This window comes from Littorina saxatilis, linkage group LG15 (assembly GCF_037325665.1).
Source record: "Littorina saxatilis isolate snail1 linkage group LG15, US_GU_Lsax_2.0, whole genome shotgun sequence".
Classification (NCBI taxonomy): domain Eukaryota; kingdom Metazoa; phylum Mollusca; class Gastropoda; order Littorinimorpha; family Littorinidae; genus Littorina; species Littorina saxatilis.
The window spans coordinates 3,464,942-3,484,385 of NC_090259.1; the positions used below are offsets into that span (position 1 = coordinate 3,464,942).

General features: G+C 45.9%; 1 protein-coding gene across 1 annotated transcript; it reads right to left on the reverse strand.

The window, feature by feature from the left end:
- Positions 1-10,199: 10,199 nt before the first annotated feature.
- Positions 10,200-14,984, reverse strand: LOC138948446 (uncharacterized). The gene has a single exon (XM_070319993.1). It carries the CDS (start codon positions 14,982-14,984, stop codon positions 10,200-10,202), a length of 4,785 nt encoding a protein of 1,594 aa, XP_070176094.1.
- Between the last annotated feature and the right edge of the window lie 4,460 nt (positions 14,985-19,444).

Below are 19,444 nucleotides of genomic sequence, written 5' to 3' on the forward strand. Positions count from 1 at the left end.
AACACAAATAAATAGGAACGAAAACTACAACAGACGACATTAAAATTGTGATCTGAACGCATCTTAAATGACTTTATTTATCTTAAATTACTTTGTGAACAATCTGCTTCAAAATGGAGCCACACACACACGCACGCACGCACGCACACACACACACACACACACACACACACACACACACACACACACGCGCGCGCACACACACACACACCACACACACACACGCGCGCGCTCACACACACACACACACACACACACACACACACAATCCATCCAACTGTGTAAAAGAATCAACTTGGCCATAGAGTGTTGCTATATCTGGAGGGAAGGTCTTATCCCATGTAAAGGCCTGAGCATCATAGATACTGGGCTGTGGACGCGTTTGACAAGGACCAAGACGTGCTTACAACAGACACGTGTGCATGACAATTGCACCAGCGACACTTCCAGGGGGAAGCTTCAAGCGTCTACAATTTTCGGACGATGCTGACACAGCAAAACTGGACAAATGCATTTTGACAACTGACCAGATTGTTAAGTCCCAATATGTTTGTTCGTGTGTGCGTGCGTGCGTGTGTGTCTGTCTGTTTAGAAATATGTGCGTTTATCTGTTTCTGCCTGCAGGAAATTCGAATGCTTAGGTTACAAGGACGGAACAAATTGAATGCAACGTGTTTAAGTTTCAGTGATGTTTGAAATGCGTATTGCTGTCATGTCTTTCAAACCCTCATATTTTTCTTTCTTTATTTATTTGGTTTTTAACGTCGTTTTCAACCACGAAGGTTATATCGCGACGGGGAAAGGGGGGAGAGGGGATAGAGCCACTTGTCAGTTGTTTCTTGTTCACAAAAGCACTAATCAAAAATTTGCTCCAGGGGCTTGCAACGTAGTACAATATATGACCTTACTTGGAGAATGCAAGTTTCCAGTACAAAGGACTTAACATTTCTTACATACTGCTTGACTAAAATCTTTACAAAAATTGACTATATTCTATACAAGAAACACTTAACAAGGGTAAAAGGAGAATCCGTTAGTCGCCTCTTACGACATGCTGGGGAGCATCGGGTAAATTCTTCCCCCTAACCCGCGGGGGGGCCTGATATTTTTGCTTATGTTTCGTGTGCATACGCCTTATGAGTCCCATTCGTAACACGCCACTGAGACATTTTGAGTTCAAAGTTTTCCGTAATGCAAAGTATGGAAGCCTTGGCCGGGACTAATTATTTGAAATTCTTTTACCCGTTAAATTCCAAAGGGTGCACAAACATGAAAAGAAACAACTTTCAACTGTATTTCTCGCGGTAACTGTATTTCTCGCGGTAACTGTATTTCTCTCGGTAACTGCATGAAACTTGCATGCTGTCGAAATGATTCAATCAATGCAAGCGTCCTTGTGATTCATATATATATCTGAACTAAGACGTGGTAAGATTCTGCACAATTTCGGCACTCTGAAAATGTCTCGTTCTTCCCTCATATGCTTTAAAATGCACATACGTATCTCTGCGAAATAAAACAAAATATCGTCTCAGTAGATACTAAACGCGCTTTGGTCTATATTCTAAAAAAAATAAACATAGAATACACTTTTTTCTAACAATTAAAAAAAACCACCAAAAAAACATTAAAACTGTGTAAAAATTGGTATTAAAGCAAAATGAACAAAATTAACAACATCAAACACAAAATAAACTCGAAAATCGACAACGAGTGTTATAAATTATGCTGTTGCAGAAAATGGACCCGAGAGAACACATGAAGAGGCCTGGCTATTCTACCCAGCACAAACATCTTTTTTCGGACCAAAACGGTTTGGAAGCAGAAAGACTGAAATGTCCAGAAACTAAACAAAAATGTCAAAGGGCACACAGCTACACACCGGCACGGTTGGCCTAGTGGTAAGGCGTCCGCCCCGTGATCGGGAGGTCATGGGTTCGAACCCCGGCCGGGTCATACCTAAGACTTTAAAATTGGCAATCTAGTGGCTGCTCCGCCTGGCATCTGGCATTATGGGGTTAGTGCTAGGACTGGTTGGTCCGGTGTCAGAATAATGTGACTGGGTGAGACATGAAGCCTGTCCTACGACTTTTGTTTTGTGTGTGGCGCACGTTATATGTCAAAGCAGCACCGCCCTGATATGGCCCTTCGTGGTCGGCTGGGCGTTAAACAAACAAACAAACAAACACAGCTACACACTCATACTAGCGGAAGAGAATGACTGTGTGTTGTTCGGAGGGAAAGGAAAAGACCAGAAATATCGTTGGCGCAGCTGTCGGTGAAACGATGAATGCCGTCATTGCGGCAACAGTGTCCAATGTTTGGACAGTGAAGAAAAACGATTTCGTGGTCAAAACTTGCCGAAAACGTCCAAAAAGAGCCGAAACGTTAATGACCAGTTTGGCATTTTGTCGGAGAAAATAATCCCATATACCCCTGGCGACGGAAACGTGTAAACCTAAACGCATCGAAGGGCACAAAGTTACAAGTTTATATAAGTACTTAGGTATACGGTTTGCAATTTATTTCACAGTAAACATAAAATTTAAGAGCATGACTGTGCACTGTACACATTTCAGTTTCCCACTGACCATCGGAAATAAATGGTCTCACCATTATCATTTACCATCGCGGTAGTTGCAGGCACTTTGTGTCACCTCACAAGCACAGTTTACTGCGGGTCACACACACACGAACAGACATGACAGTTCTACAATGATGCAAGACATGACAGTTCTACAATGATGCAAGACATGACAGTTCTACAATGATGCAAGACATGACAGTTCTACAATGATGCAAGACATGACAGTTCTACAATGATGCAAGACATGACAGTTCTACAATGATGCAAGACATGACAGTTCTACAATGATGCAAGACATGACAGTTCTACAATGATGCAAGACATGACAGTTCTACAATGATGCAAGACATGACAGTTCTACAATGATGCAAGACATGACAGTTCTACAATGATGCAAGACATGACAGTTCTACAATGATGCAAGACATGACAGTTCTACAATGATGCAAGACATGACAGTTCTACAATGATGCAAGACATGACAGTTCTACAATGATGCAAGACATGACAGTTCTACAATGATGCAAGACATGACAGTTCTACAATGATGCAAGACATGACAGTTCTACAATGATGCAAGACATGACAGTTCTACAATGATGCAAGACATGACAGTTCTACAATGATGCAAGACATGACAGTTCTACAATGATGCAAGACATGACAGTTCTACAATGATGCAAGACATGACAGTTCTACAATGATGCAAGACATGACAGTTCTACAATGATGCAAGACATGACAGTTCTACAATGATGCAAGACATGACAGTTCTACAATGATGCAAGACATGACAGTTCTACAATGATGCAAGACATGACAGTTCTACAATGATGCAAGACATGACAGTTCTACAATGATGCAAGACATGACAGTTCTACAATGATGCAAGACATGACAGTTCTACAATGATGCAAGACATGACAGTTCTACAATGATGCAAGACATGACAGTTCTACAATGATGCAAGACATGACAGTTCTACAATGATGCAAGACATGACAGTTCTACAATGATGCAAGACATGACAGTTCTACAATGATGCAAGACATGACAGTTCTACAATGATGCAAGACATGACAGTTCTACAATGATGCAAGACATGACAGTTCTACAATGATGCAAGACATGACAGTTCTACAATGATGCAAGACATGACAGTTCTACAATGATGCAAGACATGACAGTTCTACAATGATGCAAGACATGACAGTTCTACAATGATGCAAGACATGACAGTTCTACAATGATGCAAGACATGACAGTTCTACAATGATGCAAGACATGACAGTTCTACAATGATGCAAGACATGACAGTTCTACAATGATGCAAGACATGACAGTTCTACAATGATGCAAGACATGACAGTTCTACAATGATGCAAGACATGACAGTTCTACAATGATGCAAGACATGACAGTTCTACAATGATGCAAGACATGACAGTTCTACAATGATGCAAGACATGACAGTTCTACAATGATGCAAGACATGACAGTTCTACAATGATGCAAGACATGACAGTTCTACAATGATGCAAGACATGACAGTTCTACAATGATGCTAGACATGACAGTTCTACAATGATGCAAGACATGACAGTTCTACAATGATGCAAGACATTGTAGAAAACCACTGTGTGTTGTCCAAATGTTACCACCATTATTATTCACCATCGCCAGAGTGGCACTTGCAGAGACTTTCTGTCACAGTCCAAATGTTCGCACCCTTATAATTCACCATCGCTATAGTTGCACTTGCACAGACCTTCTGTCACAGTCCAAATGTTCGCACCCTTATAATTCACCATCGCTATAGTTGCACTTGCACAGACCTTCTGTCACTGTCCAAATGTTACCACCATTATTATTCACCATCGCTATAGTTGCACTTGCAGAGACTTTCTGTCACTGTCCAAATGTTACCACCATTATTATTCACCATCGCCAGAGTGGCACTTGCAGAGACTTTCTGTCACAGTCCAAATGTTACCACCATTATTATTCACCATCGCCAGAGTGGCACTTGCAGAGACTTTCTGTCACAGTCCAAATGTTCGCACCCTTATAATTCACCATCGCTATAGTTGCACTTGCACAGACCTTCTGTCACATGACTAGCACAGTTTTCAGCGAGTCACACACACACACACAGACGACACCGTTCCACAGGGCACAGCATTTCAAAACACGAGGACCAGTAGTGACGTCATCCGACCATTACCCCGCGGCTGCACTAATCGTTTCAAATAAATATTTCATGTTGCGCCAACCACACACAAACACCAAACGCACACACGAACACGCGCGCGCGAGTTCACAACATCCACAAGCATCGCACACCGGCTTCCAATCCAGCAGCCAAAAAACGGTTACGTTTTCTTTCGCTTTGAGAAAATGCAACCACTGGAAAGCGAGCGACAGAGAGAGAAAGTTCGTGAGTTAGCAGAACAGAGCGTGCTGTCTGGTGCTCGCCGAGACACGGGTGAGGGGAGAGGGGAGGGGGAGGAATGAGTCAGACTTGATAATCAGCATTCACAGAAGATCGATAACGCCAGCGAGTGAGGTTGCGGCCGCTCGGCGGGTGGCTGGCTGGCTGGCTGGCGAGCGTGAACCACTTGAGTGAGTGCACCGTCTTCGCCTTTACCTCACTGTAGACCTTGACTCCCTCTCTCTGTCAGTGTGTCTGTTTGCATGACTCCCTCTCTAAAACAGACACTGCAGTTCTCTCTCTCTCTCTCTCTCTCTCTCTCTCTCTCTCTCTCTCTCTCTCTCTCTCTCTCTCTCTCTCTCTCTCTCTCTCTCTCTCTCTCTCTCTCTCTCTCTCTCTCTTCTCTCTCTCTCTCTCGCGCGCAAACACACACACACACACACTATTTCTCTCTTTCTCTCTCTCTCTCTCTCTCTCTCTCTCTCTCTCTCTCTCTCTCTCTCTCTCTCTCTCTCTCTCTCTCTCTCTCTCTCTCTCTCTCTCTCTCTCTCTCTCTTACAATTATTCTCTGTATATGTTCCAAGGACAGGTTGGAAGATTAGGCTAAGCCTAAAACCTTTATCCTTATGTAATAAAGTTCTGAGTTCTGAGTTCTGAGTTCTGTCTATCTGTCTCTCTATCTGTCTCTCTACCTGTCTCTCTATCTGTCTCTCTATCTGTCTCTCTCTCTCTCTCTCTCTCTCTCTCGCGCGCAAACACACACACACACACACACACACACACTATTTCTCTCTCTCTCTCTCTCTCTCTCTCTCTCTCTCTCGCGCGCAAACACACACACACACACACACACACACACACACACACACACTATTTCTCCGCACAGAAAGCCGTTCTGCCGTTGATTAATATTACATTATGTCCAAATGGAAGGATGATCTTACACTCTGAGGCAATTTGAGAGGATCTAGTCTGATTATCAAGATGGTTCACATGGGAAAATCTCCATTCGGTTATCCGCATATGACCATCATGTGGGCAATATTCAGCAAAACACATTCTCAGCATTCAACTAGTCATTCAGTTAGCAATCACTGCCACCAATGACCCCACCCCGCACTATAACATGGCCATTACTGTTGCCACCACTAGACACATCAGACATCAGAACGTTTTAAATCGTAACATGCCCCATGACGTGACCAAAACATGACCTTCAACGTCGGCCAAAAAAGTCCTAAAGCTGCGGCGTTCAATTTTAAAACGTCCAAATCACCCGGTCTCTTCGTTTCTGGTAGGTTAAGATTCACAAAATGCATTCACTACACCCAAGTGAAGAAATAAATATCAATGCATCCGAAATAATATGCTCCACAGATATGTAGACAGTAACAACAGCATTGCAAACTCTGTGTGTGTGTGTGTCTGTGTGTGTGTGTGTGTGTGTGTGTGTGTGTGTGTGTGTGTGTGTGTGTGTGTCTGTGTGTGTGTGTGTGTGTGTGTGACCACTTTATTAACACCCTCGTGTCGTCAGCATAGTGCGAAGCTTACTTCAATGTTTTTTCAATGTGGGACTAATATTTCGAGACCGAAATCTATTAAGACACTTTCCTTTCTCGTTGCTTATGAAACGACTGTTTCTCCGAAGACATAGCTCTGCGTGTGGATACTCGGTACAAAGATACTCACTCGGTACAAGGAGGGGGGGGGGGGGTAGAAGTGATTGTGCGCTTGGGCAGTGCCCTCCCTGGCCTGTCCAATACTCAACGTGAACGAAACACCTGAAGGCGATAGTGCACGTGCATATGCCTGGCGTCCTGCCTGTTTCGGTCGCGTCAACGCTCACGTCATCGTTGGAAACTGCTTATCTCTGAGTCTGAGTGCTTTGACAACGGGGGGCCAGAAAAAGACGTCTGATGTCGCTGATTGGTCACTGATTGACCGGCCACCAGTTGACTGGCCAGTGGGCAGACAGGTCAGCACGCAGTGACTGTGATGCTACACGATCCACACTGATGAGATCGTGAGTGTAACTCCCCTAAGTTTTGGGAGAGGTATAGGAATACCTTTTAACGTACAAAACACTCAGACACAGTCAACCACTCTTACTCTAATCACTGACTCCACCACCAGGCAACATTCAAACCAAAGTTTATTATTTACACACACGACAACACCGCATTCACATTCACATCCAATCACAATCGCTCAAAATCAAAGATAGATGAAGAAGGTAGAATTATCTTAAAGTTTAACAAAACAAATTGGCTATAAAAATTTATAACTTGATACTAAAAGAACTGTAAATATCCCTAAATATTACCACCTACCACCTTAATTCCCTGATCCCGAAAAGTCAAGAAGTCTCTTTATAAATCTATCTCAACTCAAAATCCGCTTATCTTCACCTACAGTAATCAATTAACCCTGTTATTTATTAACTAACTATTATTTCTAACTTACATTTACACTAATACCTCGTGATAGGGACTACCTACGTTTATTGCTACACTGCCTTCAACCTTGATGCATACGATCAACGCCAAACGCAGCTACACATGAAACCAGTAGGCCCAGCCACCAATAATACTAATTAACTTAACTTTAAATAACAAGACTCTCAATTATCTTCCACTTATTTCAACACAATAAATGGTACGAACATTAAGTCATCACTAACACACTCAAATTAATCCACAATGTAACAACCTTACTTCATAGCAACAAATTACAATATCACTACATAATTTTCTCTTCGCGCGTAATGATCATGACGTTTCACAACCAAGTCCAGTTCACATCTCGCCGATCCACAAAAATCAACGTCGCTCAAAACAAAACATAAAAAAAATAAAGACACTCCAGATTAGTCCCGTTGAATCTTCCACTTATTTCAACACAATAAATGGTACGAACATTAATTCATCAATAACACATTCACATTAATTCACCACGTAACAACCTTACTTCATAGCAACAAATTACAATATCACTACATAATTTTCTCTTCGCGCGTAATGATCATGACGTTTCACAACCAAGTCCAGTTCACATCTCGCCGATCCACAAAAATCAACGTCGCTCAAAACAAAACATAAAAAATAAAGACACTCCAGATTAGTCCCGTTGAATCTTCCACTTGCACAATCTTTATGTCTTTAATATGTTTAAATTCACTTATAGGTCACAATGCTTAGTGAAGCCACAGCTGCATAACTCGAGGCACACAGATGCCATAATATATTCTTGTGCCCATACTGCTCGTGGCAATAGAATGCCAGCACCTTCCACCACTTTACTCACTGACGGTGGGCCACCTCACCTCCACAGCTCACACTTGCGACACACCGGTGGTCAAACACTCCACCAACAACACGCCTTCCTCCCGGGTAACGAGTCGGAAGCATCTTTCTCCCGGAAACTCATGCTGTCTCCTGTGTCGTTCGTCTCTCCTGGCTTGGACTCGCCCACAGCCACGCTTCTATGCTTGAACGCTGTTGTAGGAACAAAGCCAAGTATAACTACTTGTTCCCCAACAATACTTCAATTATCTCCCCTTACCCACAAAGTCCACAAATTAACTCTCCTAACAACAATATCTCCTTCATTAGACTTCCCATAATTATCAATACTCATCAACTTTCAAAGTCCCCTCTTTACTTAATTACTCATTAATTACCATAATTAACTACTTAATTAACCACCCTGGCCATCTCGTCAAAGTTACCATTTAACTTTAACCACAATCATTATCAAAATACCAGAGTCCCAACATGACCAATTATGTAATAATTCTTACAATTTTCACTCCCTTAAATACCTAATTATAGTCTTTACTTTTATACAATTGTAAAGACACCATCATCAATATAAATGTACAAAGTATTTACAACTCCCATTTCACAAAGTCAATACAACATGGCTGCCCCCATAATCAACAATTCCTATTTCATTATTTGACCCAACCATTTACAAGCAGCCCCTTCACAAACAACGCCACTTCTCTTACCCCTTATGAATTTAAGTCATATTACATAGTGGCACCTCGTTCTTTCCTCTTTCTCTAACCGTGATGACGTCACATATTTACAACCAACCCCCCGTCTTCTGTCTTGACAGAGAACTCCCGTTTAAAACCTCCCGTACCTCGTCTCCAAATTTCCGCACTAACAACTACTACACGACTATTCTCTGGAATTAACGCTCTCTACCTTAAATACACCCTCCATAAAAATAAATCCTTCCCACACATGAGTTCACTCGCAGTAACTGCTGACACCTCTTTTCTTCTTTCCACCAGCCAACTCGCTCTCCCCACTTCTTGTGCTTGAGCCATTTCAGCACAGGTCCTTTGTGCCAAGGGGACTCCATTTATCTTCAAATTTAGATTCCCTCTCTCGTCCTTCCTACTTCTTGCACAATGAAAAACTGTCCACCCCCTTTCCCTTATTTCCCATTTTCCCTCTCCCCTTTCTACCCCCGACACCCTACACATAAAATGACACCAACCCAGGAAACTAAAAAACTAAAACTCTCTCATACACAAACACTACCGAACCAACAAATTTTGACCCTGAGCACGGAAGGAGAGAAAAACTACAGAATTTCAACACACCTTGCCGTTCGAGGACTGACCACCCGTAGAACCCTTGAAGCCACACCAAGACAGCTGGAACACAACTTGTCTCCGGGGTCGAATAAAACATCAACACGCCGGTCGGCCGGATAGAGCATTCACATCAACCATCCGTTCTCTTCACAGTTTTACACAGCAGTGACCTTCGAGCCTGTGACTCGTTCACGCATCACGCAACCCCACGTGCGTGAATACACTCCCGCGATTGGCTGTCCATAGCCACGGACACACACCGAGTCACTGTATAGGCACCCATCTGAGCCAAAACCGCACGAAACCCAACTCATGCACGAATTACAAATAATTCATGGCTGGACTTGGGCAGAGTTTGTGACAAACCCCCCACCCAAGTACAAAACACCCTGTATTGAACCAAAAATCACACACCTCTGCCCAATGCCAGGAATCCTAAAACGTGTAATCCAACCACAACTCCCCCTGAACTAAAACACTACCCAACTCTACTGACATCCATGGACTTGCAAAAAATGATCCAGCCCACCAAAATCAGTCCATTTTGATGGTTCAATGCTTCCCACATCTGGTTACTCTTCTGAGCGACTGAGCAAGTCGGCCCCCACGTTGTCTCTTCCAGGAATCGCCTGGATGGTATACATGTAGGGTTGCAGAGCCAACGCCCACCGCATCAACCTCTTGTTAGTCGCCTTCAAACCCTCCAGGTACTCCAAGGGTTTGTGGTCGGACTGGATGCAGAAAGGTTTTCCGTAGAGGTACGGGCCAAACTTCCGCACCCCCCACACCACCGCCAAGCACTCGCGCTCGATGGTACTGTAGTTACGCTCTGCTGGCAGCAACTTTTTGCTCGCACAGGCCACCATCTGCATCCCGTTCCCCTGGTCTTGGAGTAGCATCGCCCCCAACCCAACACCGGATGCATCTGTGCGAAGAGTGAAAGGCACGGAGAAATCCGGCAGCTTGCACACCGGCTCTGTGGATAACTTCACTTTCAGCGTATCAAGGGCCACCTGCATAGGCTTCGTCCATATGACCTTGTTGGGCTGTGACTTCTTGGTTGCGTCTGTCAGCGGAAGTGCAATGTCAGCAAAACCCGGCACAAATCGACGGTAGAATCCGGCTAGTCCTAGGAAGGATCGGATCTGCCGCTTTGTTGTTGGCCTGGGCATCTTCGCTATCTTGTCCATCTTCCCTTCCTCGGGTTGAATCATTCCATTTCCCACCATGTGTCCCAGGTACTCCAGGCGTTTAAACCCCAAGTAACACTTGGATGGTCGAGCTGACAACGATGCTTCCTGCAGCCGCTGGAATAAAGCTCTGAGACACTCCAAATGACGCTCCACGGTTTCAGTTGCCACCAATATGTCGTCAATGAAATTGTCGATCTCGATCATGTCGAGAGGGCTCAACAGACTCCTCATCATCCTTGAAAAGATGGCTCCTGACGTCTTCAACCCAAACGGCATCACCGTCCACTGGTAACACCCCTGCGGTGTTGTGAATGCGGTCTTGGGCTTGTCTTCTGCCGCCATAGGGATCTGCCAGTATCCCTTTGCCAGATCTATCTTGGATAGATATTTCGCCTTGCTGAGCTTGGCGAACATGGCCTCCATGTTTGGCATAGGTTCGGCGTCAAACTCCACTATCTTGTTCAAACGGCGGTAGTCGGAGCAGAACCTCTTTTTTCCGTCTTTCTTCTCCACGATCACGATTGGAGAGCTGTATGGGGACACCGACGGTTCAATGACCCCCATCTTCAACATCGCGTCGACTTCTTTGGCGATAATGTCCCGCGTCGTGAATGGCAAGGGGAACTGACGGACCCTAACTGGTTCGTCATGCGCCAACCGCATGCTACACTCTGCCAGCGAAGTCCTCCGTGGCAGATCAGTGATGACATCCTTGTTGTCCTTGAGGATTTCCTTGATCCCTATATGCAGTTCTGGCGTCTCTGGATCCAAGTGCACATCCTCGATCGTTTCCTCTGACGTCAGGGGTATCAACGGAATGTCTTCGTGAGATGACTGCACTGTTTCCCACTCCTCCCCTTCATCCACCACACACACCGTTGCTATCGCTGCAGGCCGCTCCACATACTTCTTCAGCATGTTGGCGTGGAACAATTTCTGCTTGGGCCCTATCCTGATGCGGTAGTCACACTCGCCCACTCTTTCCTCCACGACGTAGGGTCCTCGCCAAGCCATCTCCAACTTGTTTTTCTTGAGAGGCAGGAGTAGAAGAGCGCGATCTCCAGCCTCGAAGGTCCGGCGTTTGGTCCCGCGGTCGTAGTGCTTCTTCTGGCGCACTGCTTCCTCACACAGATGTTCCCTAGCAATTTTGCATGTTTCCTCTATTCGGTCCCGGAGGTTTAACACGTACTCGGACGCAGTCTGCGCTTCCTTCCCATCTTCTCCTTCTTTTGTCCAGAGATCCCTCAAGATGGCCATGGGTCCCCTCACCGTACGGCCGTACAGCAACTCAAATGGGGAGAACCCAGTACTTTCCTGCGGAACCTCCCTGTATGCGAACAAGACACCTGGGATAAACCGATCCCATGTCTTGGGGTCCTCCACACACAATTTCTTGATCATGGCTTTCAATGTGCCATTAAACCTTTCAACCAAGCCGTTGCATTGCGCATGGTACGGCGTAGTGGTTCGTCCCTTGACGGCGAGCAACCGGTGAACTTCTCGCATGACGGCCCCGGTGAACTGTCCACCCTGGTCCGACAGGACCTCCTTGGGTATTCCCAACCTCGTCCACATTGTCCACAGCGCTTCGGCCACCTTCTCTGCCTCGATGGACTTAAGTGCCACAGCCTCGGGGTAGCGCGTCGCATAGTCCACCATCACCAGGATGAATCTCGCCCCACTGTCAGCTGCCGGCTTGATCGGCCCCACCAAATCCACCGCCACCTTCTCAAATGGAACATTGGGCAGAGGCATTTGCCCAAGCGGCACTTTGGCAACTCGTCCCTTCGGCGTGACTTTTTGGCATCGGTCGCAGGACTGACAGTATCGTCGCACGTCTTCGCACAGGCCTGGCCAATAAAAATCTGCCCATAGACGTTCGCGGGTCTTCTTGGTGCCCAGATGTCCTGCCATGGGTGTGTCGTGGGCGAACTTGAGTAGTCCTTTCCTCAAGGATCTGGGAACGCATATTTGTGAACACTCCAATTTCTTCTCCCGATAAACCCTCTTGAGTATCCCACGAGACATCTTGAACTCCACCATGCCCTTTCCTGCTTGTATCTGTTTCCCTTCCTTCGCCAGTCGTTTTGCGCGCACTAGTGTTTCATCTTCCTGTTGCAAGACTTTCAGCTGATCCGGAGTCACTTGCAGCCCTTCAATCTGCACCACCACCACCGGTTTCACCGGCCGTGTACCTGCTTCAGCCTGTGCTCTGGTTGTCACTGCCGCACACAACGCCCGTCTGGGATACATCGATACTTCCACCCAGTCTCCGCTCGTAAGCTGGGCCAGGTTTCCCAGAAAAATGTCAGGCCTGATGTTGTCGTTCACGATGGCAAGAATCCTCTCACAGATGTACGGCGATTCTACGTCAACCCATGCTAAGGGATACGTCTTTGTGCAGTCTAAGTCGGCAAACTCTACGTGCACTGTCCCGTTGGTGTAATCTTCAGGCCTAACAAATGCAGCCTTTACCATGGTCTTGTCTGCCCCTGAATCACGTAGACTGATTGCGTCTCTCCCGTTAACCTTGCACCTTCCCATCGGCCGAAATGGAATTTTCTCGCAGTCTTGGCACAACGGCTCTGACGGCTCGGAAGATCTCGTCTGGTCATCTTGCTCGGTCGTCATGCAGGCGTTCGCGGTACACTCCCTGGCAATGTGTCCCGTCTTCTTGCACCTATGACATATCACCCGATTGTTGTATTCCCGATTCCAGTTCGTCTTTTTGTTCCTGCTGCCCTCTACTGGCCTCACTTGGCCCTCTGACTGCTCTGCCTGTTCCTCCGATCCCCCTCCGGTCTTGGTACCCCCGTTGCTTGTAGTCTTCTCCTTTTTCTTTTCCTCCTCGTCCATTTGGCCCCCGATGTTACGTTTTGCGTTGAACAATCTGGCGTCCCGTTTTGATTCCAAGTGAGTGAACGCTAACACCGCCGCTTCCTTGGCTGTAGCTGGCTTTTTATCGCTGACGTACTGGAACAGCTCACCCCGGAAATTTGACATCAACTGTTCTCTCAGGATCAGGTCATACAGCCGGTCATAGTCTCCCGCACACTGTGACATCGCTATCCATTGATCCAACAGGGTCTGCAGCCGACGACTAAACTGTACAAAGTTCTCGTCCCCTTGCTTTGTGATGTTTCTGAATTCCCGGCGGTAGTGTTCTGGAGTATGATGGAACTCTTCTAACAGCGCAACCTTGAGCATATCGTAGTCGCTGGCATCCTCGGGAGTCATCCGTAGATATGCTCTCTCTGCGCGACCCTTCAATTGGTCTGCTAATCGACCTGCCCATGTCGCCCTGCTCCACCTGTGTGTTGTCGCTGTTCGCTCGAAGTGGAGGAGGTAGTCGTCAATGTTGACAGAGTCATCACAGAAGGACATCTTTACCCGGTATTTGTCAAAACTCGGTTCTCTCTCAGTCCCCCCTGTGCGCAGAGCTAACTCCTCTTTCCACCTCGCCTCACTTGCTTGCAGTTCCTCTTCCCGTATGCGACGCTCCTCCTGGCGTCGCTCTGCCTCATCTCTGCGCCGGGCTTCTTCCTCTTGGCGTCGTGCTTCTTCTTTCCTTTCTTGGAACTCCCGTTCCTCTCTCCTTTGGGCCGCCTCATCCTTGCGTCGGGCTTCTTCTTCCTTGCGTCGAGCTTCTTCTTCCTTGCGTCGAGCTTCTTCTTCCTTGCGTCGAGCTTCTTCTTTCTTCTCCTGAAGTTCACGTTCCTCTTTACGTCGGGCTTCTTCTTCCTTGCGTCGAGCTTCTTCTTTCTTCTCCTGAAGTTCACGTTCCTCTTTACGTCGGGCTTCTTCTTCCTTGCGTCGAGCTTCTTCTTTCTTCTCCTGAAGTTCACGTTCCTCTTTACGTCGGGCTTCTTCTTCCTGGCGTCTGGCCTCTATCTCTTCCCTACGCTGGGCTGCTTCTGCTTGGCGTCGAGCTTCTTCTTTCTTCTCCTGAAGTTCTCGTTCCTCTTTGCGTTGTCGCCGCTCTTCCTTCCGCAACTTCGCCTGCGCCACTCTCTCCTCGACGATGGCCGCCTCCCTGCGCACTTGGGCCATCACAAACTGGGCCAACGTCGCCCCTTGCAAACCCAAGCTTTCACCCTGACTACGGAACCGTGCTAACTCCCTGTCTACCGACTCATCGTCAAACCCATTAGAACCTTGGACCATGATCGGCGACACTCCCCTTACAGCTTGGCCCTCACCGTACCCCATCGCCAAACGCTGCGCCCCAACAGACCTCGTCCCCAACACTCCTGGCGTCCCCAAAGACCTCTCCATCCTCGGCGTAGAAACCGCACCCGGCATACCACCCGTAGCCAACAACGTCGCACCACCACTTGGTACAGTGAACCGAGGAGGGGTTACCACCAGGGATGCAGCCGCAGACGTCGCTGGAACCTTCTCCTCCATCCTAGCCGCCCGCCTCAACTGACGCTCATCCCGATCTGAATTCGACATCTCCTTGACAAACCAACCTCACCTTGACCCCAATTCAAAAATTGATCGCCCACAACAAACACGGACAGAATAATACAAAGCAACAACCGCAATAGAACTTACCCAAACAGCTAGCTGACAACCTTGGTAGAGTGAGATCCGAGTGATCAGTTCGGACCCCAGGTGTGCTCAAACTCACTCGTTCTCTCTCCTTCCTCTACCGGGTCAAAATAGCCACCCAGGCTTAAAGCCTTTAAGTCGCCCGCCAACCGCCCACGCTAGTCCTCATTCATACCCTTTCACAACTGATTCACACGAGTCACGGCCCTTACTTCCCGATGCTATCTAAACCCTTCCTAATCCCCGAAATGAAACTCCTATCCCACCGCTGCCACCATTGTAACTCCCCTAAGTTTTGGGAGAGGTATAGGAATACCTTTTAACGTACAAAACACTCAGACACAGTCAACCACTCTTACTCTAATCACTGACTCCACCACCAGGCAACATTCAAACCAAAGTTTATTATTTACACACACGACAACACCGCATTCACATTCACATCCAATCACAATCGCTCAAAATCAAAGATAGATGAAGAAGGTAGAATTATCTTAAAGTTTAACAAAACAAATTGGCTATAAGAATTTATAACTTGATACTAAAAGAACTGTAAATATCCCTAAATATTACCACCTACCACCTTAATTCCCTGATCCCGAAAAGTCAAGAAGTCTCTTTATAAATCTATCTCAACTCAAAATCCGCTTATCTTCACCTACAGTAATCAATTAACCCTGTTATTTATTAACTAACTATTATTTCTAACTTACATTTACACTAATACCTCGTGATAGGGACTACCTACGTTTATTGCTACACTGCCTTCAACCTTGATGCATACGATCAACGCCAAACGCAGCTACACATGAAACCAGTAGGCCCAGCCACCAATAATACTAATTAACTTAACTTTAAATAACAAGACTCTCAATTATCTTCCACTTATTTCAACACAATAAATGGTACGAACATTAAGTCATCACTAACACACTCAAATTAATCCACAATGTAACAACCTTACTTCATAGCAACAAATTACAATATCACTACATAATTTTCTCTTCGCGCGTAATGATCATGACGTTTCACAACCAAGTCCAGTTCACATCTCGCCGATCCACAAAAATCAACGTCGCTCAAAACAAAACATAAAAAAAATAAAGACACTCCAGATTAGTCCCGTTGAATCTTCCACTTATTTCAACACAATAAATGGTACGAACATTAATTCATCAATAACACATTCACATTAATTCACCACGTAACAACCTTACTTCATAGCAACAAATTACAATATCACTACATAATTTTCTCTTCGCGCGTAATGATCATGACGTTTCACAACCAAGTCCAGTTCACATCTCGCCGATCCACAAAAATCAACGTCGCTCAAAACAAAACATAAAAAATAAAGACACTCCAGATTAGTCCCGTTGAATCTTCCACTTGCACAATCTTTATGTCTTTAATATGTTTAAATTCACTTATAGGTCACAATGCTTAGTGAAGCCACAGCTGCATAACTCGAGGCACACAGATGCCATAATATATTCTTGTGCCCATACTGCTCGTGGCAATAGAATGCCAGCACCTTCCACCACTTTACTCACTGACGGTGGGCCACCTCACCTCCACAGCTCACACTTGCGACACACCGGTGGTCAAACACTCCACCAACAACACGCCTTCCTCCCGGGTAACGAGTCGGAAGCATCTTTCTCCCGGAAACTCATGCTGTCTCCTGTGTCGTTCGTCTCTCCTGGCTTGGACTCGCCCACAGCCACGCTTCTATGCTTGAACGCTGTTGTAGGAACAAAGCCAAGTATAACTACTTGTTCCCCAACAATACTTCAATTATCTCCCCTTACCCACAAAGTCCACAAATTAACTCTCCTAACAACAATATCTCCTTCATTAGACTTCCCATAATTATCAATACTCATCAACTTTCAAAGTCCCCTCTTTACTTAATTACTCATTAATTACCATAATTAACTACTTAATTAACCACCCTGGCCATCTCGTCAAAGTTACCATTTAACTTTAACCACAATCATTATCAAAATACCAGAGTCCCAACATGACCAATTATGTAATAATTCTTACAATTTTCACTCCCTTAAATACCTAATTATAGTCTTTACTTTTATACAATTGTAAAGACACCATCATCAATATAAATGTACAAAGTATTTACAACTCCCATTTCACAAAGTCAATACAACATGGCTGCCCCCATAATCAACAATTCCTATTTCATTATTTGACCCAACCATTTACAAGCAGCCCCTTCACAAACAACGCCACTTCTCTTACCCCTTATGAATTTAAGTCATATTACATAGTGGCACCTCGTTCTTTCCTCTTTCTCTAACCGTGATGACGTCACATATTTACAACCAACCCCCCGTCTTCTGTCTTGACAGAGAACTCCCGTTTAAAACCTCCCGTACCTCGTCTCCAAATTTCCGCACTAACAACTACTACACGACTATTCTCTGGAATTAACGCTCTCTACCTTAAATACACCCTCCATAAAAATAAATCCTTCCCACACATGAGTTCACTCGCAGTAACTGCTGACACCTCTTTTCTTCTTTCCACCAGCCAACTCGCTCTCCCCACTTCTTGTGCTTGAGCCATTTCAGCACAGGTCCTTTGTGCCAAGGGGACTCCATTTATCTTCAAATTTAGATTCCCTCTCTCGTCCTTCCTACTTCTTGCACAATGAAAAACTGTCCACCCCCTTTCCCTTATTTCCCATTTTCCCTCTCCCCTTTCTACCCCCGACACCCTACACATAAAATGACACCAACCCAGGAAACTAAAAAACTAAAACTCTCTCATACACAAACACTACCGAACCAACAAATTTTGACCCTGAGCACGGAAGGAGAGAAAAACTACAGAATTTCAACACACCTTGCCGTTCGAGGACTGACCACCCGTAGAACCCTTGAAGCCACACCAAGACAGCTGGAACACAACTTGTCTCCGGGGTCGAATAAAACATCAACACGCCGGTCGGCCGGATAGAGCATTCACATCAACCATCCGTTCTCTTCACAGTTTTACACAGCAGTGACCTTCGAGCCTGTGACTCGTTCACGCATCACGCAACCCCACGTGCGTGAATACACTCCCGCGATTGGCTGTCCATAGCCACGGACACACACCGAGTCACTGTATAGGCACCCATCTGAGCCAAAACCGCACGAAACCCAACTCATGCACGAATTACAAATAATTCATGGCTGGACTTGGGCAGAGTTTGTGACAGTGAGGCCTGGCCAGGCGTTTACATGGGACGATAATTATCACACCAGACCTGGCCAGGCGTTTACATGGGACGATAATTATCACACCAGACCTGGCCAGGCGTTTACATGGGACGATATTTATCACACCAGACCTGGCCAGGCGTTTACATGGGACGATAATTATCACACCAGACCTGGCCAGGCGTTTACATGGGACGATAATTATCACACCAGACCTGGCCAGGCGTTTACATGGGACGATAATTATCAAACCTGACATGGCCAGGCGTTTACATGGGACGATAATTATCAAACCTGACCTGGCCAGGCGTTTACATGGGACGATAATTATCGCACTAGACCTGGCCAGGCGTTTAGATGGGACGATATTTATCACACCAGACCTGGCCAGGCGTTTACATGGGACGATAATTATCACACCAGACCTGGCCAGGCGTTTACATGGGACGATAATTATCACACCAGACCTGGCCAGGCGTTTACATGGGACGATAATTATCACACCAGACCTGGCCAGGCGTTTACATGGGACGATAATTATCACACCAGACCTGGCCAGGCGTTTACATGGGACGATAATTATCGCACTAGACCTGGCCAGGCGTTTACATGGGACGATATTTATCACACCAGACCTGGCCAGGCGTTTACATGGGACGATATTTATCACACCAGACCTGGCCAGGCGTTTACATGGGACGATATTTATCACACCAGACCTGGCCAGGCGTTTACATGGGACGATAATTATCACACCAGACCTGGCCAGGCGTTTACATGGGACGATAATTATCACACCAGACCTGGCCAGGCGTTTACATGGGACGATAATTATCGCACTAGACC